Source organism: Osmia bicornis, chromosome 11 (assembly GCF_907164935.1).
Source record: "Osmia bicornis bicornis chromosome 11, iOsmBic2.1, whole genome shotgun sequence".
NCBI classification, from domain to species: Eukaryota; Metazoa; Arthropoda; class Insecta; order Hymenoptera; family Megachilidae; genus Osmia; species Osmia bicornis.
In genome coordinates this window covers 9,241,163-9,265,091 of record NC_060226.1, presented here as the reverse complement: position 1 = coordinate 9,265,091, position 23,929 = coordinate 9,241,163, and the positions used below count along the sequence as shown (strand labels likewise).

Here is a 23,929-nt window from a genome sequence, read left to right as displayed (position 1 = left end):
TTTTTGCCGCTAGAGGGCCAAAATCTGTGCTTGATTTAGTTCCTTTTTCAAAAACCAGATGGCGCTGATTCGAGTTGGAGATTTTAGTTCAGATTTTTGCTGCTAGAGGGCCACAATTCCTGCTTGATTTGATTCCTTTTTCTCCCGTCAGAGGGCGTTGATTCGAGTTCTGAAATAATTTTTTTTTTTTTTTTATTTTTACGTGGAGGAAATCTTCAAAAGACACCCCCTGCCCCCCTGGGGAGGGACCGGGGGTAGTGTGGGATTTATACCCACTAAAACCTCCACGGTGGCCTGCACTGGGACTGTAGGGCGGGCCCCGGGGTCTTAGGAGAAGACACCGGGACCCCCCAGCCCTGGGGTATCGACGGCCATGTCGCGGGGGAGGGTCAAAGGCGAGACCCTCCCCCGTGTGCCGATCTCCGCCGACACCGGGGGCCACACCCGATGTCGGCACTCCTCGGGCCGCGTGCAATGGGGACCAGGGCCCCAGCCCCGGCCCCCTACGGCCCTGTGGCCCCGCTTCAGACTTGTGGGGCCGCACGATCGGTGTTGGGGAAGGGCGAGTGCCCCTCTAACCACTAATAGCATTACCTTTTCAAAATTACACACGTTGGTTAACGAGAGCAACCGAAGATCGTTTCAAGTCGTTTCATCTTTTGTTCGGTGTTCTTTAAACAACATCCAACAACTTGAAAATACTGAAACGGGCTAAAATAAAACCTACACTGTTTAAATGTCGAAACATCGAGATTCTACGTGCCAGAAAAATGATCTGCCCAAGTCGTTGCAAGGGACAGAGGATGCTGAATTCGTGTGGGGTATGATAATTGATAGATTTCCAAACGCGGCACCGCTCCTCTGCGAGATGGAAGCAGTAATAGATCGTACGGAGGATCTACTTCAACAACTACGTACGCCCTGTCGCGAAATTGGTAAGCTTTTTCAGGATAATTAATCGATTGATTATTTAAACGACACAATATTTTCTTTCTAAGAAACGTCAACCTCCTTCTGCACGCCAGACTCGGAGGATTCGACCGTGATGATCTCTGCCGAGGATTCGATGTTAACTGTCAATGATGTAAATATTATTTCAACCGTTGCTCGGTTCTCGAAACTATTTCTATATCTATTGTAGAACACGGAAGAGAATAGTACTGAAAAAATCGTGGCAGAAACGCAGGTTTCTCAGAGCACTATGTGCGAAGAGGATGCCGACATGAATGGTCAACGCTCTGTACAAGACACTACAAGTCAATCGAGTGATTTGTTAATGATATACCATCCTGAAGTTAAGAATTCTATCGTGGAAGAATTTAGTCGTTCAAAAGTTGAAACGGGTTTGTGAAATTTTTACGAAACTAACACTCTTTCTGGGACACCCTGTATACAGAAAGTTAAATGTACATTTCATGGTAATTGGCGCGAATATATTGTGTAATAATTATTATTTGTTTAGATACAGAACAGATGACAAAGCACGCGCGCAGTTTGGAGGAATGGGGTAAAGCAGTGGACAGTGTTTCACGATGCTCGAACATAGGTAATAAAAATAATTAATAAAATCACTGTCTTCACTCTACTGAATTAATCGTTACTGTAGGTAAAGATCAATCGCGTAAAAGGACAACCGACAACGAAATCAATTGCGTTGATCGCAATGAAAGTAAAACGAGAGATGACAATATTAACGGTACTTAAACTTTATCGTACGAACCATGTCTAACTGTATCAGTACAATTTTTAATATTTTTCAGATCACCAAAAGTCTTGCATTATTCTCCACAGTCAAAATAGGTGTCCAGACATCGGTGATTCTGAAATGACTGTGAACAGTCAAGTACCAATTGAAATTACGGACGATTCTGCAAGCGGTTCAATGAAAATAAATACAGCAGTAAAGTTACCTATTGCTCATGAGATACAAATTATTATATAAGTACATAGATTCGATAAATTACATTAATTAAAGGGTAGCGGTGACGAGAGTACTTCGGAACGGCGAACGCCGTTAAGCATTCTGGAAGGATACTCGAAACGATGCAAAGTTCCGATCATATACGAGTACGAGAACGAGGGTCCACATCGCTACAAGAACGTCTGCGTGATACGCGGCTCTCTCGGTGGATTTAGCGGTAAATAATATCGATCGATACTCAGTCGATTAACTGTGTTACTTATGAAACATAAATTTTGATAGCAACGTGTAGAAAGCAAACAGAGGAATCGACGAAAAATGCTCTAGCCACGGAAATTCTACAACTGATAGCTAGTCGTCAAATAGCGGATATGAAACTTGCTCCTCTTGCAAAACTTTTAAAAGAAGAGTAAATAATATATTACCTTAGCTGTATAATATTTATCAAATTATAATATCAAGGAACTTGGTTCTGCAGAATGATGGAGGTAATCAATTTAGGCATAGACAGTCCAAGAGAGACAGCACAGAAGAAGCTGTACCAATTATGTCTTGAAAAAGGAGAACAACTTCCCAAGTATTCTGTGAATAAAATGGAAACTGCTCAAGGGGTGAAGTATGTAGCTGTATGCAATGCATTAGGCTATAAGGGAGAAGGTATATGGAACAAACCTTTCCACTAGAATATAAAACCTATTTTATATTCTTTCTCTTATTTTTAATAACCGTAGGTAGAGGTGTCAGGGAATGCGTTGCGAAGAGAGCAGCTGCTGACGAATTATACCATCAGTATTGTCAGGACACGAAGACGATATTGAAGGTAGACATTCCTAACGCTTTATTTCATAGGAACTCTCCCTAACTATAGAATTACAAAAAAATTTTCACTCAGATCTTCAGAAATATCATTTAAAATGAGCAAACAAATAGATTTTCAGTTCAATCACTGTTTAAACTCCGTTTCAATATTCACGGATTACTTTCCAGCAGGTATAGAAGTTCGTCTAGGGTATTTTGGCGACGATCCAGGGCAGTTTGCCAGTTTTCCTGAAGGACCAGTAGTCGTAGAGCACTTTGACAATGATGAAAAATATCAGCAACGCTAGTATAATGTTTAGAACGTCCAGAGGATGCAGTAAATATTCTTCGTCCGGTGATACACAGATCTCCGTGCGCTTTAGGTCCCGTATCTTTAAAAAAGATATACTGTTAAACCATCGGATATTGCTTTAAAAAAGGGCGCAGCTGTGTTGCTTACAATTTTCCCGGAATTGTCCTCCCCGTTAATACGGGCACACTTGACATCGTTGATGTCTTTCACCAGGGTCGTGTATTTCATCAACAGATCCTGAAAAGCACGTGGATCGAAGAATATCCTCGCTATAAATTTAACAAGTTAAAACGCTCCTGATTTAAACTAAAATTATTCTACCTGGAAACCAGGTGTGAAAAGACAGTCACACCTCCACGGATTATTCCCCAGGTACAGGCTGACCGCGTTTCCATTATGTTGCAACACGTTTTGCAAAGCGTACGTAGGCAACTGAAACAGCAAGCACCTGAAACTCGTCGTCTCTTAATCCCTTAGACTATAATTAACGCGCTAAATCCGACAAGTGTAATCGAATGCAAATCCCCTCGAAAGGACATTCATTGTCTGATGATTATTACATTTCCGTTTCAGTAAGACATTTTAAGTTACGAAAAACATGCTACGAACATCGGTCAGCTTGTTCCCACGAAGACTGAGCAATCTGAAACGATCCACCCAACTAGATCCTTCCAACTGGACGATGGATTCGATCAGATTGTCGTCTATATACAGATCTATTACTCCTCTATACGCAGGATTCGTCGTAAGTGGTCTCAGATCCTTTATCTACAATACAATACTTTATCTACAATTCTGGTTTTATAAAAGTAATCAAAAATTAATTGAAATTAATTAAAATGTTGTAACCTTGTTTCCAGATAAACGAAGAGTGGTCGTGTTCGCCGGCAGGAAGCTAGGCATCTCCGTCAGTTCACGATGACTGCAATTTACAGAAGCAAAGGCCGTCAGCTGTCTCTGAATATGCTTTCCTCCGTGACCAACAAAGTATACTAATTCACACTCGCACACCGTCTTTCTGCACTCCTCCTTCAGCGTCTGAAATATTAAATTTATGTGGTTAGAAATGCGTGAACCAGCAGCTCTTCGCGAATAAAACTGCTTAAATTGATTTTACTTTAATTATTTCTATGACTGGAACGAGCGATCTGCCCTCGTACGGCGTGGTGCATCGTAGACTGCTTTTGTCCGAGATTTTGCGACCTAAGGAACCTTTCTCTTGGTCTAATATCCACTTCGTGTCCTCGGTACATTTCAACGGATTACCTGTTTAAATTAGCATCACCTTGAACGGTTCACGGTGATATTAAAAAGAGCATAAATACCTCGTATCTCACCTGAAAGATGAATATGGTGCAACGAAGGAATATTGAAAGTTGTAACGTTGATCTCCGCGATACTATTGTTTCTAAAATCAAGAGTCTTCAAGTGTGAGAGATCGTTGAATGCGTTATCCGGAAGTTGCTGCAGCTTGGTCCCGGTTATATTCAGTTTCTAAAAATTGCCTTACTCTTAATTCTCGCAAGAAGAAAAAAACTTCCTCGAGCCACCGTTTCTTTATTTCTACCAAGAAAACTATAATCACTTTAATTAACACGGTAGTAGCAGGTGTTTGCTGTACAAAATATTGATCATCGGTGGCCGTGGGAATTGAAGCTTGCCGTGTTTCAGAAGGGAAGTTAGTTTTCTTACTTCTAACAGTCCGATCTCTCGGGGGAAAGCAGACGTCAGCTTGGTCAGGTTGCCTCTAGCAATCACGAGTTTCTTCAATGAAGAAAATCCTCGAAGAGCGTCCTGAGGATCAAACGTTTGTTCGGGCCAATCGCAAAGCAACAGCGTGCGCACGTTCTCGCCTCTAAAACGATACAAATGTTTGTTTCTTCGGCGCTAATTTAACTATTTAAACTTCTATTAGTAAGTAACGAAACGTTGCTGATAATCACCTGAACTTCCATTTATCCTCAAGACCGTGAAAACAAACGAGACGGTGTTCGTGTTCTTTGAAATCGCACACGGCAGTCGTGTTTGAGCTCACCTGACGCGAGTCACAGTTTTCTTCGCTCTTCGACGAGCATAGGACGATAGCGAACGAAATTGTTAGCCTGTTCGATAATTATCATCTTTGTATTCATTTTTAATGAATACGTGTTTGCATGGTGAAAAGAAATGTTTAAATGTTTGTTATCTTTCGGCCACGCGAATACAGATTTAAAATCTTCGCTATCTAATCATTCCGTGAACACGGAAGCATGTAGGTTTATGCGCCATAATTTTACAGCTTAGGTAAATATTAGCGATCTTATGATACTTATCTAATCATCGTTACTTAAACTTTTCTCTGATCATCATTTTCCAATTATCGATCGCGAAAAGAAACTGCAAACACTATGAAAGATCAATCGATTTTTCGAACACGCGTTTTTCTTGTTTGCAGTTGTAATTCTCTACAGTTTATGATTGTAATTTTTCCAATACTGATAATTTGAAATTTTTGCGCAATGTATTAGTACTAATGATTCAATAGCGATTTGTATACTGTATTATTCAGATAATTATTTTAATAACATTATGAAGAAATTAAAAAGATATACTTACAAAAGAAAGTAGCTAATCATTGTCCGCATTTTGACTATTTTATTTATTAGAAAATAATGTCAAAGTTTATAACGAGAAAAAGATGGTCATTTATTATGTGTCTTCCATCGATCCATCAGGTTGAAACACAGACGTCGACTGAAAGCTGGCGATGCTAATAAGAAAATCGAAGATGATCCTCTCCTTTCATCGGATGAACGACTAAGACGATGGCAGGGTTTAACTGAAAGAGAACATATCGTAAGATGCGAGCGCAGACGCAGATACAGAATTTACATAGTACGTTAATGCATATTGCGATAATTAGATGTTTTCAGATGGGGAAAACAATGATTCGAAATCGTATGTGAGAATCCTGTACATTAAAAATGCATCTTGAAACCTTTTCACTTCATATTTGTAGTATATTAAATGTATTTATAACTATACTCTCTTATTCGTATTTATTTTTCGGTACAAATAAATAATACATTATAAATTTATATTTACCTTTAAATTTCGAGCGCGAGTTAGAGATACCTCCGCGGCCATTTTGTTATCCTGATACTAGGGGCAGAATTTGGCGCGGTTTTCAAGATAGTGATATAGTGCCACCTGTTGGAGCGATACCTCCTCGCCTATCATGTTATTCCACTAGCCGGAGCAGAATTTGGCGCGGTTTTCAAAACCGTACTAGCGTTGCATACTGACCTCTTTCAATATCATGCTACCCTAATAATCACGATGAATTTTGACAGCCAATTCATCATTACTACGGAAGCGCCATTTATTGGGACTTGGAACCTTCTTTACTCGCGTGCTATCCTGTTAGAAGAAGTAACTTTGGAGGGAAAATTCAGCCTTCCTATAGAAGCTTACGATCGTTTACGATACTTCCTTATCATACATGTTATTTTAGTTATACAAGTAGATTTTGAGTCGAGTTTCGCGATTATCTTATTTTGAACGATGAATAATACGAAAGTACAAGTGTACATACATGATAGAAATGAAATCGAACGATGTAAATTAAATTAGTAGGATTCGATAATTTTTTTTTCGCGAAGGAGATAAGATAATGTATGGAATATGTTTTATTCGTATTATCGCTTTGTTAAAATTAATACTTATTGATTAATTACTTCACTGAAACAGATTGTTAATAATACTCACCATTAAAGTGTCACCTATAAAAATGTATATGGGAGTTAGAGATTGTAAGATTTAATACATATGTATCCTAATAAATCTTATATCTTGATAAATATCCTACCGTTATAGAAATTATCATCATTGTTCTTAAAATAATTTAAATAAATGAAAAATATTTTTTATATGTTCTAATTTAACATGATTCTTAGTAAAAGAATATCAACGTTTCTTTAATAATCATAAATCACTTTTAAAAATTGTATAAGAAACTGAAGAAAGTTCAGCAACAATGAGTTAATAAAAAGAAGGTTAATTAAAAATAAAAATAGTTATACTTAATAAGCAATCGGGCGGCCATTTTACTGGACAAGTAACGATGCGTATTTTGATTGGCGCAATCCATCAGGATTTGTCCAAAACGCGCATTCCCATTTACCAGCAGAGGTCCCGGTGTAACGAATGTTACCTTTCCGTGAAAGAATTTACGCTGATATTCGTACAGCACCAAAGACGGTTACAAATCCATAGGTTTTCTGAACACGCACCCTATACAATCGCTTTCACCCTTGTGCCGCTAAGTATTTGATGTAATATCGGCGCAGAAAGTGTTTGGAATTCAAACTTTTGGAGCAGTATCGATAAATATCGTGGTAACGTCATAATTCATGTTCGCACGCTGTCTCGATTATATTTCGCGCCTAAATACGATACCTTAATACAACGCAAACTTGTTGCAGATTAATGTCAGGGATTGCAATAGCCAGGCTCGCCGAAGAGCGAAAAGCATGGAGGAAGGATCATCCGTTTGTAAGATTTCATTTTTAACAATTAATTTTCATACTTTCCACTGACACACGCATTGGTACTTTACAATAGGTTGAATGATGTTTCTAGTTTATTCTACCATACAAAATCATATTGTAAATAAGTATTTCTGTCTATAGTATATTTTGAATACAAACAATACTTTTAAAGAACGTTTTTGACTGAGCAGTTGTATGGTCAGAATCCTAACCCTTCTTATTAACACTCATGTTTAGCTTCTTGACATAATGTACAGTATGCGTTGAATAAACAGTCTATTGATGTGATGTAGGTTAAAGATGGATTGAATTTTTCTTATAGGGGTTTGTAGCACGACCAATCAAGAACCAAGATGGCTCTCTTAACTTAATGAGTTGGGAATGCGCAATACCTGGCAAGAAATCTGTAAGTTATATTGGTGACAGTGAAGTTATCGTTAAGATTTATGGTGTTATATTACTTATAGATTCAATTTTACAGACACCATGGGAGGGTGGATTATACAAGTTGCGTATGATCTTCAAGGATGATTATCCTTCCAGCCCACCAAAATGTAAATTTGAACCTCCTCTCTTTCATCCAAACGTTTATCCGTCAGGAACTGTGTGTTTGTCGCTGTTAGATGAAGAAAAAGATTGGAGGCCTGCTATTACAATCAAACAAATCCTACTTGGTATACAAGATTTGTTAAATGAACCTAATGTTAAAGATCCAGCTCAAGCAGAAGCTTACACAATATACTGGTACTGCTTTTATTTTACATAGTTACGAATCAAAGTTAAAGTAGAAATAGAAATAATATTTTATTTTTCTTCCAGTCAAAATCGCTTGGAATACGAAAAACGTGTAAGAGCTCAAGCTAGAGCGATGGCTCCACAGGAGTAAGAGTATGATAAGCCCCTAATTCAGATATTCCAACTACATACAGAGGTTATTGTATACCCATAGTATATTCTAATATCAATCTATATTTCTTATCCTTTTTATAAGTAACATTAATATATAATATATCTAATTTACTGCTGTCTGCATTTTTGGTTCATCTGGCAAAATTTTTAGGTTTAATCTATATAGATAAAAAGCTAACTATGTTGCACTTGAAAAATAAGATGTTACGTTTCTCTTAATGATATCATCATATTAAAATATAACAAAATTTTCATCAGTGACATTTCATTGTTTTACTTGTATTTGTATGATGCGAGTTCAAGCATTTCTTTGTACAATTTAATTCGTAAGTATTAGTAGCTATTACTAGTAAGACTCTAAAATAATGTTCGAAGTAAATTATGTAAAGGAAAAACGACGCGATATTGTTCTGAAACATCACGTGATTCTGCAAGTTTCAAATCATTATTCAAGTCATCCCTTAACAAAAATGTATTTGAAAATCTTGTAAGCATTGTACAAATCTTAAGGAATAAAGTATTCTAGTTCACCTTAATTTTCTTATTTTTAATTAAAAATAATGTATCTGATTAAAAATAAAGAACTGAAGATAAATAATCTTTGACTTTTAATTTGACACGACTCGGATAATACCGACCGGATTGTATCATTTTATCGGAAGAGTGAAAATCATTGTCGAGGTGGCAATGAGACCCGATGAACAGTGTCATTATTGTTTAATACGTGTTAATTTATTGATCGCCGCCGCATATGTATGACTCGCTTTTACAAGAAAGATTAGTTCCTGCTTGTAAAATTTTCAAGCGTGTTAATTTCAATCGGTTACCTTTAACCGGCAAAGTGAATTGAAAAAGATCGCAAATTTCTACGTTATTTATATTAATTCCTAAACCATGTCGTCAATTAAAAAATTCGTATGCACAATAAATAATGGAATTATTTTAATGTGTATGTTAGGTTTTACTGCTACGACCTATGCCTACGTTGTGGATGCGAAAGTAGCAGCCGATGATTTATACGAACCAATGTGCGACATTAGCGAACACGTTAGTTGCACGAAAGCATTTACATCGAAGTAAGCGTCTATTAATTTTAAAATATACAAAAAAAAAAAAAACGAGCAAAGTGAAGTCTGATCATTTTTAATGCTCTCGAAATCGAGAGACCAGCATGAAGTGAACACACGCACATCTTAATGATTCTAAAATTGAAAATAATTAAAAATCTATCACTTAATACGCAATTTAATCTCAAGTTTCTACTATTTTTCAAAATAAGTTTGTAAATATTAATACATCGAAGATATTTCGATGAAATTACGTGTGTTACAAATAGAGATCAGCCATTAGGATTCTTGCGCATGCGCTCACGTGATAAGTTTTCATTTAAATCACTGCACTAAACGAATTAAAAAAAAAACAATTAATACTTATGATAAATGTATTGAGTAGCTCGTTTCATTACAGATATGGAAAAGGATTCGGAATAATTCCAGAAACATCCCCTTTTTATATATCCAATTCTATATACGGATTAATATTTTATGCTTGGATTGCAATAATGAGTACGTACTATATTTGCGTTGTTTGTTGATGAAATACTACATTTTTCTTATTAAATTATGTTTTAATTACGCTTTAATAATTTTCTTTTAGGTTTTTCTGAAAGCTATATTGGTTCAGTCATCTTTTTAGCATCAGCAGCTGCTTCGAATTTCAGCACGATCTATACGATCTATATTTTATGCAAAATACATGACTTCTGCGTGGTCTGTGGTAGTACTTTCATCATAAATGCTATACTTTTAATACTTGCCGTTAAAAAGCATCGAAAACGGCTACGTGAACCTGGCATCCGACTTTGAAAAAATGAATTGTTCTTTACGGAAAATGACATGGAATATTTTCTTTGTAGTTGATTGTAGTAACAATAGTTTTCTTTGTAGTTTGATCAATTAATAAATAAAAAAAATTTTTTAAATGACCCGTACCCGACATTAAGATATTTCAAATCCGTTTCTTCTATGTGATTCAGAATCGTTTGTAGTTGAATAGTTTATACGCCTAAGCCAACTTCGTCAATTTTTAAGATTTTTAAAATCTCGTAACTTTTAAACTATTCAACTACAAACAAAATACTATCATTTTCCGTAAAAAAAAATGCATTTTTTCAAAATCGGATGCTAGGTTCACATAGCTATCAAAAACTATTTCGACATGGCACAGCTAAGAGAAAATCGAAGTGGATGTTGAAGAGAATTTCGATTAGATTATAACGATCGTTATAAAAATCTCTAAAAATATATATATATATGTACTTAGAACCTATATGTATATATAATTTCATTGATTACAATTTTACACATTGTACTAAGAGATATTTATATACGTACTATATTTGAATAAATTCTCCGATTGAAAAATATAAATGCAAATGCTCTGATATTATTTATGGTACAACGATAACAATGATCTAAGAATGAATCCCTATCGTTCATTCCTCTCTATTAAACTGATATGTAATCTTGGATTTGTTAAAAAAGAAAAGCAAAGATAGATAAAAACCCGGCTAGAGCTGTTAAAAGTAAACTATTCACTGGATAAGTCCTCTGCTAATCGACATTACTGAATTTCACTTCAACTATGTTACACTAAAAAGAAAAATAAGATAAGAAAAACAATTGGTTACAAAAGAATTAGAAACTTTGCGGTGAAATGAGTCACGACAATTGCTTAATACTCGCGTCTGGTGTCCTTCGGTAAATCTTTGTTACTACGACTTATACTGGCCAAGATACCTGGACTCTTAAGAGGCGGCGTTTCGTCTAAGCGATTCAATTGTAACGTAGATGTATAAGGTATCCGTGGCGGTGGAGTATCCGCGCCATTTCTACCAGCTTCGACGTTGAAGCTTTTGCTACGGGACAAGGATGACTTGTACGTCCTTTCCGGCTTGGCCGGAGGTTGGACGTTGTTCTGCACGGCAAACTTCGGGGGTGTGATCGTGTTCCTTATAGAAATATTGATCATGCTCCCGTACCGACGAGCCTGGTTCGACGGTGGAACGTTGGGGTGCACGACGGTGGCTGGTTTAACTCCGCTGGGTACAGCTGTTTGGCGTCGCGACACCTGCGATCGGCCGTACTGTCCACCGGAGTGCAAGTTCCTCGGTAAGGTTTGCGTGGTCCTCGAGTGGTCCTCCCTCTCGTGATCGTTCGCCAGACGGCCGGTGGACTTGCTAAACCTGCCGAGGGAACTGGAGACGACGCTGAAACGCGCCGATTCCGAACATTGTCTGAGAAAATATAGTCGTTGGCTCCAGCAGGTATAGCAACGACGAATTCGAAACTACATAGCGGCAACAGTCATGCTCCCCTTCATGCAGCCTTCACCCAGCAGTCGAACGTACGATTTAGACAAGCGAAGCACACCGTCTCCGGGCGCAATTATGTAAACGTGTATCAGCTTACTGGAATGATCTTTCGACGACGCTCGTTGCAGTGGGGCAACATGATACCGCGTCTGCTATTTTTACAATTAACTTGCACAACGACAGAGGGGGACTAACCCAAAGCCGTTTAACAGATTTCTTTTTTTTTTTTTGTTTTTGTTCTTAGATTAGCTTGATTACCTGTACTCGGTCTCGCCGCTAGTCCTACAGCCGCGTGTCTGACCCGACCTCCTCGCGTCGCGGTATCCTTTCTCGCGTCCATAGATACTTCCACCGAAGGGATCTTCGCCTAGATAATACCTATGCAACGGTGGCGTCGATTCGCTGCGTTGCCATTGCTCTTGACTCCCATGATCGCTCGTTCTCACGGTTTTCGTGATTTTGCCGCTGCTGTTATTAACATTCGCGTTCTTGAGAGACCTGGAGGGCCTCTCCGGAGGCTTCTCCTCGGCCTCCCTTTCGTTCACAAACGGAATGTTCTTGTCGATCACGTTGTACTGCATGTAGGTCGGTCCGTTGTCGTCCGTTTGAGTCAGCTGAGAGGTAGAGCTACTACTGGCGCGTTTGTTCTTCCTTTCGCTACTGGCTGAACGCAGTTTCCCTACTAATTTCCTGAACGATTCGCCGATCTTGTATTTGGAATGCCCTGAACCTGGACATTTAATTGAAACATGAATCTTACCGTTCAAACAATTAGCAGCGCTAAGTGCCTTTTGATATTTACTCTTTGCTGGACGAACAGGTGTCGAATTCTCGCTCGATTTCTCAGTTGACTTTTTACCATTTACTGGAATCGACTCTGGTATCGGTGAAGCTGATCTTGATCTAGATACCGACTTCTTACGGTCCTCTCGTTCGACCGATGGTACATGGACGTCTCGGTTACGACTCTCCCAGGTTCTCTGTACAACGTGAACAGGACTCGAGGTCCTGGCCGGCGTTGAATCGTTTAGACTGATCCTCTCTTCGGATTTGGTTGCCCACTGAAATCAACGATACTTTTATTTATGAAGCAAGAGAATGTTTGCTTCCTAATCTCTGTTTCCGCTCACCTGTTCCTTCGATTTCCGTCGAACAGGCGGAGACGGTACACGTTGTCGTTCGTGAAAGGATTCTTGATGTTCGCGACGAAGAACAGACTCGTACGTCTTCGAGTACGTTGATTCCGTTTGTTTCCTTGGATGCTCGTGAGCGTGTCCGTTTGTATGAACCGTCTCCACGTACTGCGACGGTGAACTGTTTCTCACCTGATTCTGTCTCTCTAAATAACAGGTATTAAACGATTACACGTAAAGTCTGTAAAGTATCATCTGTAAGAGGAAATTCTTAACCACCTCTTCCTTGATATCTCTCGGACCAGTCGCTTATTCCATGGAAGTATCCGGAAGGAGAGGTCGAATCTCTTCCGGTACTCCGTCGCTGATGTCGATTAGCATTAACATTCTGATAATCGCGTTCCTTGGGCGTGCAAGATTTCATGGTAACGTTGATGTAGCTCGTGTTGGTGCTGGTTGGGACAGGAGAGTCATCAGCGTCGATGGAGCCGTGAGAGGAACGCGATTCGCTACCGAAATGGCTCTCCAACCACTTGGAGGTCTCAAACTTTCTAGCCTCGTCTTCCTCCTCGAAGTCCAATGGCTTTTTCGTTAGCACGTCCTTGCGGGCTGGAAAGTTTTCTCCTGGAAAACCTGAAATATTACAAGAGACGAATAAAGGAGAAGGCATAGAGATGATTGTCGAATTTTTTTATTTTCAGATAAAAAAAAGGTATACCAGAGTGTTTATGGAAACGAGTGGTTCTCATGGCCGTCGGTGATGGTGTCCAATCGCCGATTCTTTCTCCCTCGGTCGTCTCCGCGACGTAGCGCATCTCTCGAGCAACCCTCTCGCCGCCAGAGATATAATCCACTATATCCTCGTCCCTTTTCTTGATAAACCTATGAGAACTCTCCTTTCTCTTCTCAGCGCCCTCGTCTTCTACATCCTTCCCATCGTCAGGAACCTCGTCGTCCTTTATCTACAGCCCGTCAGCGTTACACCGACGAATCTTTCCGAAAGATCTAAAGGGTACAAACCTCCTCGTGCTCGACCGTTCGTTTCCTCTCCGTTACGATCAGTCCGTCAGGTTTAAGTTCCTTCCTCTCGAGGGTCTTCTCGGTGTCGATAACCTTGTTCGACTTGGTCGTGTGCTGAACCACCCTGGGACCAGTTTGCGACGCCAACTGCTTGGACGATTCGGCGAGGGCCAATCTAAGATCACCCCGGTTGTTTCGCACAGCCTGCTGGTACGCCTGTAACCAAGAACCACTCGTTATTAGGACGTCTGGACCAGTTATTATCCCCGTGGAAATCCGCACGCGTTCCGAAATCCTCGTCGCGATAAACCGGATCGTCCAGATCTCGCCACCGGTCCCCTCGCGGACAAGTGGAAAGAAAGGTGTATTCTAGCAGCGAAGGTCACGGCACTCGGTGCGACAATAAATACAAAGAGAGCCCGCGACGTGACCAGACGGGACATTATCGAGCAATTACCTGTGATACCCTTGAGATTAGCGATTACGTAAAACGACGATAGCTATTGAACGGAATCGTTTCGAGCTTATCAAATAAATTGCCTCGGAGTGAAATTGATTCGAATCACCGTAGCACCCGCGACCTCCGCTAATTTTAAGGAGCGACGATGAGATGATACGATACCGGGAAACAGCTACCTCGCACGACTGCCCTATCGACGGAGGAGGAACCAGGTGTTATCACTCCTGACGGTCACATAATGGTCCGTTGAAAACGAGAAAACGGCGAACGGAAGGACAGAAGCGTCGGGGATAGTTAGTCCAGCTCGAAACAGCTGCTATGACTGGGATCTCAGGTGAAGGGAGAACGAAGCCGAAAGATCATCGACTTCCACTTCTCGACGAGCCTCTCCTCGTCTCTCCCCGGTTCTCCTCGTTTCTTTCTCTCTTCTGTTCGCGGTATTATCCCTACTTCGAATCGTTCGCTTGTAAGCGTCTCCTTTCTTCTTGTTCCGCGTCTCGATCGTACCTCTTCGTCTCTGAATCGCTCGTGCGCGAACCTGAGTACCTGTTGCTAGCGATGGACTGACTCGGTAATCGCTTCGATTCGCTTCGAATATGTTTCGAAATTCGACATCTTTTTTTTCAATTTACACTGGACACGATTCGATGTCCCGAATATCTGAATCTTTAATCGTATCGATGTCTGGAGAAGATACGAGTACGTTTTTTTTGAAACGGTCATCGATGGTCTCAGCTATCGTTACTTTCTTAACACCCTGTACCCTAACACTTTCGTCCCGACCGAATTCCAGCTTAGCCGAGATCCAACACAATGATCGCTTGAAATGTTATCGTGCCACACAGTCCTTCTCGCGTGCTCAACCTTTACCGATTTTATCCTTTTTATACCAGTCTACCCATTCATTTGCTCTCCCTTATTTATCTTTCAGCTTTTCTATAATTATGTTGACAATAGGCTCTATGGACTGATACAGGTAGATAAGTAGCGTAGGATACACCTGTTGCGTGGCTTCTAGGCGCAACGCAACCTTCCTTCCGCGTTCGTCTCTCGCCGAGTGGTTCATTAATCATCCCTCGATGACGGATCGTGATGCTTCGTCAGCGTTTGATCCGAGAGACGAACGAGCAGCTTTTTTTTCACGATCGAGACGGGGAATTCGCTTTCTCGCCAACCTCGACAAAGGCGTGAAATATGTACAAACGCGTGTACAGACGAATTGGGTAACCAATGGCTGGAAAGCTTTCTCGCGTTGTAACATTCGGCCAGAACTAAATATAGTAGCGGTAACATGGTATTCGAATACAAAGTGTCCGGGTTTAAGTGAGTACGCTTCTTTTCTCAAACTGACTCGAGTCCATTATCGCGTGATGGAACAATTACCACGGTACGTGCCACCTGTGAGACCCACCGTTTTAACGCTATTTTAGTATAATTAAACGTTACAATATCGTGGTTGGACCTGGTTCTCAGCGGACCTGAAATTTCACCAGGTCCGCTACGTGTTAACAACTCGTTGCGTTCTCTAAAGATTTACCTGAGAAGCTGTTTGCACGTTTCGATCGAACATCCTGTCTGTGAGTCACTGCTCAAACGCAGGCTCATCGATTATTTTCGGCAACGTTGAAAACACGTATCTCTCGGCGACAAGAGAAAGTTACGCACGACACACTTAACATCTTATCGACGGATGACATTATTTGTCTTTCAACTGAAATACTCGTTATCGCCTAAGGATGACACAGAAACGTCAAATTAACGCTATGACTAACATAGTAGAAACAAGAGACGATAACGTGGACCATCAAGAACTTTCTTAAAGTTGCAACCGATGAGAAAATGATTCGGTCCCGTCGATAAGGCGTTAAGAAGGGAAACTTTGACTAGGGCAGAGGAATACAGGCACGTAGCGTCCTTCGAGGATCGTGCCGGTACCCCGCCCAAGTTGGCCTTGACCAAATCAGAAACCGGGGTCGGTCGCCGCAGAATCCGAAATTTCTACTCGCCATGAAAGGAAGCTGGCCAAAAGGTAGCTCCGTATTTGTTCCTCGGCAATATACACGTGGGATGAGCGTTCGACAGAGAGGCGAACTGACCTTTTCGTGGCGCTTAAAGGCTCGCCAACAAAGAGATAGAACGTGCGCCCGCATACATAGAGAGAAAAACATGGATAGACACCAGAACGTTGTTGTATCGTGGCACGCGCAGGTGGAATTTAGGTGTGGGTGTGTCGCGTGGATTGTACCTCGTCCGAGATATCTCCCAGCTGTTGACGATCCTCTGTTTCCAGCCTCTCCTCGATCTCCTCGCGACTCCTCACCACCGTCTCGTTTAACTCCTTCTGAACTATGCTACCACCGTCCGCGGAACTCCTTCCACCTGTTGGCCATTCAACCTCCTGCGGCTGATCGCCGGTTGTTCGTCTCTGAAATAAAAAGGTAAAAACGATGAAGCGATATCGTAAGAGATTCCTTTGGAAACTACTAGGTCATTCCGTAATTAATACTATTTTTCCTGTTCATGAATTATTTAATATACCGTGTAATCTATGTACGCTGGAAACGGTTCGATTTAAATTTATAAATTTCTTAGTATTCGAATTATTTTAATGCCACGGATTTCTAACCGGCTAAGTAACGAGAACGAGATTACTTGTTTCGCGTTACAGCTACGTCACGTAGCAACGATTTCAATTTAACAGTAGAGAACAACGAGAATGATTTCCGAGAACGAGATTAAACGGTATGTAATTTTCTGTTCTGTAGTAAGCCGAAGAAATCGTACTTCTTGAGTGGTGTGTTCTTGTTGTTCGACATCCTCGGTGGTATTGGTGGTGACCAAAGGACCCGAGTCCACCACAACCTCGCCGTCCTCCAGTACAACCTGCCGCTTCACTCTGGTCTCTATTTGCCGGGTGGTAGTTATTTCCTTCTTCTTGCGGGTCTCCCATTCCTCTGGAAAGCGGAAGCGAGTACTATTTCCACTTAGGCTATACAATGGCTCTGTTATTGCGCAAAAACAATCTCCCTTCCTCTCTTTTTCTGACCGAACGAACGCGAAAGGGAGAAGAGAGTTAAAAAGGAACAAAAAGAAAAAGAAAAAATAGATACGAAAGAAGGATCGGACACGTACAAGTGGACGTACTTGCAACGATTCGTTTCGCGACGTCGAACAAGAATAAAAGAAGCTTCGTTCGCGCTAATATACGCTATAAAGTCGCTTAGCCCGCGACACGCCTTTCATTCTTATCTTCTATCCGCTTTATTTTGAATCACGACTCGATATGCTCGCATCGCGAACGAACAATGCATAACGATCACGTTAGTCGGGATTACCTTCTTTCACCAAAGCCACGGAATTCTCAGGGTCGATCTGCAATGCGAAAAAAATGATACGGTTAGATGTACTGCTTCGATGCTATCGGAATGCAGCTTATAGACTAATTAGAGGTCCAATTAACACCTTACCTAGACGAAATGTACGAGCACTTGAAATACATTGCATTATAAAACCTTGTTAATCGTTCAGGTGTGTTAAATTGTTCTCTCATAATCCATTTACATCGGAATAAATAAACGAAGAGATTCGTGTCAACGACGTATACATCTAAAAGTATAGAATCATTTACAATAGGTGTACATGTACGTCCTTGAATGGAATCAAGTTTCAATCATGCGGTGATTACTATCTCGTACAGTTTTCCATTGAAGCGTTAAAGGATTAAGATTCTCTTTCAACTCGTTATTTCTTACTTCACCGGCAATCGCTTCATCTATCTATAAAGAAAAGGAACAGTGTATATCGTACGATTGTCCCGATGCAAATGGATCAAATAGAAAGAAACAGCGATTCAGGGGAGATGGAAGGAGGCGTCCGTTTACAGGGCGTAGATCTACTCACGAGAATCGGTGGACGAGCCTCGTATCGGCGTGTCGAAATCACCTCCATCATTCGATCATGCCTGCCGGTGGAATCCTGATGCTCTCGGAGCTTCTCGTGACGGGAAGTGCACGGTTTCTTCCAATAAAAACCTGGAAGAACGATTTCGTTTATACTTCAGAATTTCCTTCAAGTTCGATAACGCTCGTTCCCGGTGGACGAGAGGGATAACAGTGACGCAAGAAACGAGAACGATCGTCGCGAAGAAGACGCAACCTATTTAACAATTGTAACGTAATCACGGCCACATCTGTCCGTGTATACGCGTACAGGCAGGGCATAATAATTCATCAGGACGCTCTTTTCTGCATGGAAGTCGAAGGCCGGAGTGGCACGCGGGCCTGTGGTCGCGACCACCTCGATATGGGCTGCGATACGATATCGAGATGGTTAAAGACACGCGTGCGCCACGTACGACCAGTTGCCGATCGCAGTGGCGTATTTGTTCGACCGTTTAACCCTTTGGTACCGGCAAACGGCTACCCGCCTATCCGTTTCTAGCTACTTCATCGAGTACTCGGTTACTCCAATGCGACTTGGGCTTCTTTTGGGAAAGAAGAAGCGTAGGAGAAGGAGAGTTCCATCACCTGAGTTATTTATAATAGGTCTCTCCTTAGGTACCTCCTCCTCCTCCTATACTGACACTTGACCAAGGGAAGCCTACGTTCCAATTGAAGTTTCAATTTCATATAGGAAATTGCACGAATCAGTGGACAGAGAAGATGGAAGGAAAAGTGTCAGCCTACGCCATTGAGCACTCGCGTCCTTGCGGTTGGAATTACGCACGGGCTCTCCCTGTCCTGGCTGGAACAGGTACGTATGTATCTCGATTTTTCCTCCCCTAGAATCTACGCTTTATAATGCAACCGTCTCGCAACAAATGACGGCTGCTACAGAGAAATATCCTGGTACACTTTTGACCCTTCCGTTAATAAAACCGAATGTTTCGTGGTCCAAGGTAGCCGGTTATTAACAGAAGGGTTAAGCAGCGTGTGTCTGAATTGATAAATGATCCCCCGACAGGGGATACCACAAGGTCTCGGATGCGCCAAAGGAGAGAACAAGACCTGAACCAGAGACGCGAACCTGAAAAACAGGTGCGATTCGTATTGACATCACGCTGGCTTCGCGACGATTCTATATACGACCGTGTCGACTTTTATCTCATTGGATATGCGTGTGACGTCAGGGATGCGTCATGCCGGTACCACGGCTAAAACCAGTAAAAACTGTCCATCGCGGAGGACGTTTTGCTCTATTGTCGCGAGACGAAACTTCTCGATTAGCTGCGAACGCGTACACCCGCTAAACGGTGCTGTTTTTACGCTCTTAAACTTAACAAACGAAGAGGGTAGCTTCGAGCCTGATTTTTCTACCTAGTTACGCCAACGATCCTCTTGAATATTTCAAGAATTTCTTTGACTTAAATCAAGCAAATGGTATCGCTGATTCTTATGGGTGTATTGGGTATTTTTCAAAATCCTCGGGTTTGGTGAACTTCACATTTAAAAACATCTAAAAAGAAGAATTTTTAGTGGTTTAAAGACACATTAAGAAATCTATGTTTAATACTTTTTGAATCTTCTTTACCTTTCTGATTATATTCCTAATTAAAAGATTACTTCCGTGTAGCGCAGAAAATTAAAAGTGCGACCTGTAAATACGCGTCGTCAATTGCGTGTTTCGTGAACCGTTTAGAGAACGCAGTTTGTTCAGAAAGCGGCGTTTAAATCACCGAATCAGCGATTTAAATGCATGGCTGAGAAACGAAAAGCGACAGATAAGTAGAGCAATCGGAGAACAGGTGGACACTCGTGGGCGGTATGCGTGCAACGCGATGGACACGTGACCTCGGCAAGGACGTCGCCATTTTGAGAGAAAATAATAAGCGCGGCAAATTTATAAATTTCACCATTTCCATATCTGTCGTCACTTTCAAAAAAGAAACGATGATTCTTTCAACCTTCCTTTTCTGATAAATTTAACGTAACAGAATGTAAGACCGTTGTTTTGCAAGTTGTTTCTTCGTTTCTAACGTTTGCCTTCTGTACCAGGTATCTCATCAATTTATCACCGGTGAAACGTTGCAACGAAGTGAATTCAATCTCTCAATCGCGATCCTTTACAGGCTGGTTAACGTAAGATCGCGAGGGGATCGTAGGGTCATCGATGAAATCGTAGAAAATCAAATCTTGTATCGGTGACGCGCGGAAAAAGAAGGCGCGGACTGAAAACGTGTCTTTACACCCGATGCACTGGGAAGATTCCCATCGGTTCTCGGTGCACGGTGAATTACGTAAGTAGCTGACAATGCCAGTCTCGTAACATCCTCGAGGAAAAAGCGATTCGATGGAGCGGCCAGCCAACGTGCACGCGGTTTTTGGAACGAGAAGTGAAAGAAGGCAGGACCAGCGAAGATGAGATACCTAGACAAAGGGGAAGGATAGAGTTCACTGATGAAAAAAGGAAAGGAAGAATCGTGTTTACATTCACCTGATTTCTGAGTCCTATTCCAATGATGACCGCTGCTCTTAAATCCGTGAATGAATGAAATTCCTGACAATTCTCTCGATCCAACGTCAGATCGCACTAGATGATATTAACTAATCGATAATAATTGTCATCGTCGAGTGAGAAACGAGACGTCGCAGCATGGACAATCGTGAAACGAACGACAAACGAAATTCCCGCGCATGCTGTCGTGGCCGGCGCGCACGATACTGTCCGTACGTCGAGCGCTTTCTGACTGATCCGCCAGCCACAGAGCACCCAGTGGGAGACGAAGATCGCCGGAGCGGCACGAAGCACAGCCGAACCATCGCCGGTGATGAGATCAAGCTGGGATCCAGCGGGGATTGATTCTTTCTATGGGCAATCACCGATACGAATTGCCAGATTACGGATCGACACCTACGACAATCCTCGGGATACCGGAGACGAATGCTTTGCTGAGCCAACCTGTAATTAATATGTAATTTTAATCGATCGATTTGGCAATCGTCGATAGATGATCACCACGCGATAACAGATGGGTTCTTGATTCATTTTTATGTTATTCCAAATGTACCTTTTTGGATAGTTCACCGACGATGAAGCACCCATAGCGATGCGAGATATCTGTAAAATAGGATTTATTAAAAAAGAAATTCTTGTAACCTCGATAAATCAGACACTTGAATCACCTTTATTGTTAAGAATAACCATTCAATGGGACCTGTATAAGGCTGTAGGATCCCTTTGTCACAGGAAGGACAACGATCCAATCAGGGACAATGCTTGTAAGGGATGCGGTCAGAAGAGTCGAGGACATTCATGATTCGACGAAATTGGCCAGCAGGTCAGAGCTGGCTCTTTGAACGTTACGGCTCATAAATTCTAGAAAAGCTGCAGCCTTCGTAATCTCTTACCCTGTAACACAATTACGAACGTTACATATTCAGTAAACTGTTTTTTCATGCACAAGATTTTGTTATGCAATCGGTATGATTGAATGAAATAAATAGAACGAAGGATTTACGTCGAGTCACGTTCCGCGTGGACATCCTAAAATGGATTAATCGTGAAAAGTGTATCTGGAGAGGAGTCACATTTTCAGAGACCAGTTCTTAACGTTCGAGGTCGTTAATATGCAAATGCAAGGTTCCAAGTGAATAGCATTATATCGCGTGCGTGTGAAGTGATTCATCCGTGAACATAATCAAAATGTCATATCTTAATATCTGTGCGCGCGAACCTCGCTCGTCTGGTTGTCCAAAAAAGGTCGTCTAGAAACAAGAAAAAAGAAGAAAAAAGAGAAAGATAGAAACCATATTTTATATATGTATATATCAGAAACGTCATTAGCATTCATTGATTTCTTTTTAGAACGCTAGAGTAATACTACCGTCACGGTTGAACGATTACAATCGTGTTGCTCTTATAATTATCGTTAACATTAACCGCAGATCGTTATTCTATGACTCAATGCTGCATCGATGCGCTCTGTTTACAGTCAACAGTGAGTCCGTAATAGGCGCTATTGACGCGGTAGCACGATTTAAATGTGCAGACTCTCGTTCGGAGAATTTTGCATTCCGTTTACGTAAGATGCAACCGAGTAAAAGAAAAAAATAAACGATCCGAAGAACGACGCAAGAATACTAAATGCATCTGTTTAATTGTAAAGCAGCTCGTAAAGTTGCGATACTTGAATAACAACAACGCGTGACTTATATAAACTAAAGCAACAAGTTCAAAGAGAAGGGAACATACTATTTTACTTATCGGAGTGAAAATACTGAAGCAGCTAACGTTCTCTCCGCAATCTCATTATCCTGGTTTTCCTTGGCGCTAATCTCGTTCTCTATATACTATATACAGATTGTAGTATCCTTGGAGCAAAATACGCGTGTCGTTGGTCCCCGTATTACCGACCGTACCGCAGCAATCATGCCAATGTCAATAGCAGAAATTGCGAGAACGATACAGTGGTGTAATAACGTGGTTAATAGCATTTAGTAATTTACTCATATCCTAGATACGGTGCTGTCGTTGCTCGAGTGGTTGGAACAGATTCAAGAAGCGATGAAAACCCAGTCCGCTCTTAATGTATCATTTTTACTTATTCTTTTTTTATACTTACACGGTTGCGTATAAACGGATCATCGCGTGTATGTAGGTAAGTAAGAAGAAGAACCACGTGACCTGGGAAGGAAGCAAGCTTACCTATAAGGATTTGGAAACGTGGCCATCGCCAAAAGCGGTCGAACAAAATCCACGACGAGATACGGTGAGACAAGTTTGCCAGAAGCGAGCGTAATTGGTCCCGTGAACTGGTTCAAAAGAGGCGCGCCTTTGCAGGTGCGCCGATCTAATGCGTCCAGACGGCTCGCTTTTTTCCCCAATGAATTCCTGCGTTTCCATCCGCTGAAAGAGAGTTATGATATCGTTAGACGAAAGGAAAATAAGGTGAATCGAGTCGAGATGAGAAGAGAAAGAAAATTTTCTAGCGTTACTCCTTCGATTCTTCGGTATCAATTCGGTGAAATTGAGAATTGCAAAATGGTTTCGGAGGAATTCGAATACAGCGCCGCGAAACAGTGAAAGTCGAAGAGCAAAGAGCTCTGTTCTTATCGTTAGCAAAATGTTAACGCAATTATCTGCCTACGAGAATTACGTGAAAGCGAGCATCGTCCTTGCTGGACCAACAAGGTTGCGTTGAAAATTTTAATGTTGAAAAAAGAAATAAAGAAGATTCATCCTTGATTCGTGTGTCAATCTTTTCCCGCGCATTCCTGAAAATATAACAAATGAGATACATTTAAATAATACAGTTTCGAATTGAAATTTTTGGTATCGACACTTACCCGCCGCCGCGCCGGTTAGAATCGTCGCAGCACGTGGCGCTAACTAACGAACCGGAGGCGCACTGCCGTAGGAAGAGACGTTTTCCATTGGTATAGGTGGTGCTGCGGGCGACGAGGATTTGGGGAGAAAAAGAAAGTACCTAGAAGAAAGAAATCAGAGAGAGGGGAATACAGTGGTGTAAGAGGCAC

General features: G+C 41.3%; 5 protein-coding genes across 9 annotated transcripts; 3 read left to right on the top strand and 2 right to left on the bottom strand.

Moving 5' to 3' along the window:
• Positions 1 to 432: 432 nt before the first annotated feature.
• Positions 433 to 3,693, top strand: LOC114878859. 2 transcript variants are annotated; one of them, XM_029193135.2, is made up of 11 exons: positions 434 to 935; positions 999 to 1,084; positions 1,142 to 1,343; positions 1,463 to 1,546; positions 1,607 to 1,696; positions 1,761 to 1,900; positions 1,976 to 2,138; positions 2,204 to 2,330; positions 2,400 to 2,578; positions 2,653 to 2,741; positions 3,606 to 3,693. In XM_029193135.2, exons 1-11 carry the CDS (start codon positions 737 to 739, stop codon positions 3,606 to 3,608), a joined length of 1,362 nt encoding a protein of 453 aa, XP_029048968.1. In that variant the 5' UTR covers positions 434 to 736; the 3' UTR covers positions 3,609 to 3,693. The 2 variants fall into 2 exon arrangements, with proteins under 2 accessions (XP_029048967.1, XP_029048968.1); XM_029193134.2 differs by lacking the exon at positions 3,606 to 3,693 and having other exon boundaries at positions 433 to 935; positions 2,653 to 2,796.
• LOC114878860 (protein singed wings 2) lies at positions 2,736 to 6,817 on the bottom strand. Its single transcript, XM_029193136.2, has 11 exons — positions 6,117 to 6,817; positions 5,628 to 5,850; positions 4,976 to 5,134; positions 4,725 to 4,887; positions 4,370 to 4,526; positions 4,150 to 4,298; positions 3,882 to 4,070; positions 3,642 to 3,800; positions 3,354 to 3,464; positions 3,180 to 3,269; positions 2,736 to 3,111 (listed from the first exon to the last, which is right to left on the bottom strand). The coding sequence occupies exons 2-11, from the start codon at positions 5,654 to 5,656 to the stop codon at positions 2,926 to 2,928; spliced, it is 1,392 nt and encodes a 463-aa protein (XP_029048969.2). The 5' UTR covers positions 5,657 to 5,850; positions 6,117 to 6,817; the 3' UTR covers positions 2,736 to 2,925.
• Positions 6,818 to 7,213: 396 nt separating this feature from the next.
• On the top strand, positions 7,214 to 9,006 carry LOC114878864 (SUMO-conjugating enzyme UBC9). Its single transcript, XM_029193141.2, has 5 exons — positions 7,214 to 7,408; positions 7,496 to 7,565; positions 7,884 to 7,967; positions 8,043 to 8,305; positions 8,381 to 9,006. Exons 2-5 carry the CDS (start codon positions 7,500 to 7,502, stop codon positions 8,445 to 8,447), a joined length of 480 nt encoding a protein of 159 aa, XP_029048974.1. The 5' UTR covers positions 7,214 to 7,408; positions 7,496 to 7,499; the 3' UTR covers positions 8,448 to 9,006.
• An 88-nt stretch (positions 9,007 to 9,094) lies between these two features.
• Positions 9,095 to 10,582, top strand: LOC114878863 (vitamin K epoxide reductase complex subunit 1). Its single transcript, XM_029193140.2, has 3 exons — positions 9,095 to 9,546; positions 9,938 to 10,035; positions 10,127 to 10,582. Exons 1-3 carry the CDS (start codon positions 9,365 to 9,367, stop codon positions 10,333 to 10,335), a joined length of 489 nt encoding a protein of 162 aa, XP_029048973.1. The 5' UTR covers positions 9,095 to 9,364; the 3' UTR covers positions 10,336 to 10,582.
• A 253-nt stretch (positions 10,583 to 10,835) lies between these two features.
• LOC114878854 lies at positions 10,836 to 23,831 on the bottom strand. 4 transcript variants are annotated; one of them, XM_029193122.2, is made up of 16 exons: positions 23,741 to 23,831; positions 23,100 to 23,668; positions 21,913 to 22,159; positions 21,578 to 21,803; positions 21,463 to 21,512; positions 20,889 to 21,353; positions 18,357 to 18,487; positions 17,792 to 17,828; positions 17,241 to 17,410; positions 16,702 to 16,881; positions 13,997 to 14,212; positions 13,695 to 13,938; positions 13,256 to 13,609; positions 12,974 to 13,182; positions 12,102 to 12,904; positions 10,836 to 11,738 (listed from the first exon to the last, which is right to left on the bottom strand). In XM_029193122.2, exons 7-16 carry the CDS (start codon positions 18,405 to 18,407, stop codon positions 11,204 to 11,206), a joined length of 2,799 nt encoding a protein of 932 aa, XP_029048955.2. In that variant the 5' UTR covers positions 18,408 to 18,487; positions 20,889 to 21,353; positions 21,463 to 21,512; positions 21,578 to 21,803; positions 21,913 to 22,159; positions 23,100 to 23,668; positions 23,741 to 23,831; the 3' UTR covers positions 10,836 to 11,203. The 4 variants fall into 4 exon arrangements, with proteins under 4 accessions (XP_029048955.2, XP_029048956.2, XP_029048957.2 ...); XM_029193123.2 differs by lacking the exon at positions 21,913 to 22,159; XM_029193124.2 differs by lacking the exons at positions 23,100 to 23,668; positions 23,741 to 23,831 and having other exon boundaries at positions 12,102 to 12,573; positions 12,646 to 12,904; positions 21,913 to 22,121.
• Positions 23,832 to 23,929: the final 98 nt, after the last annotated feature.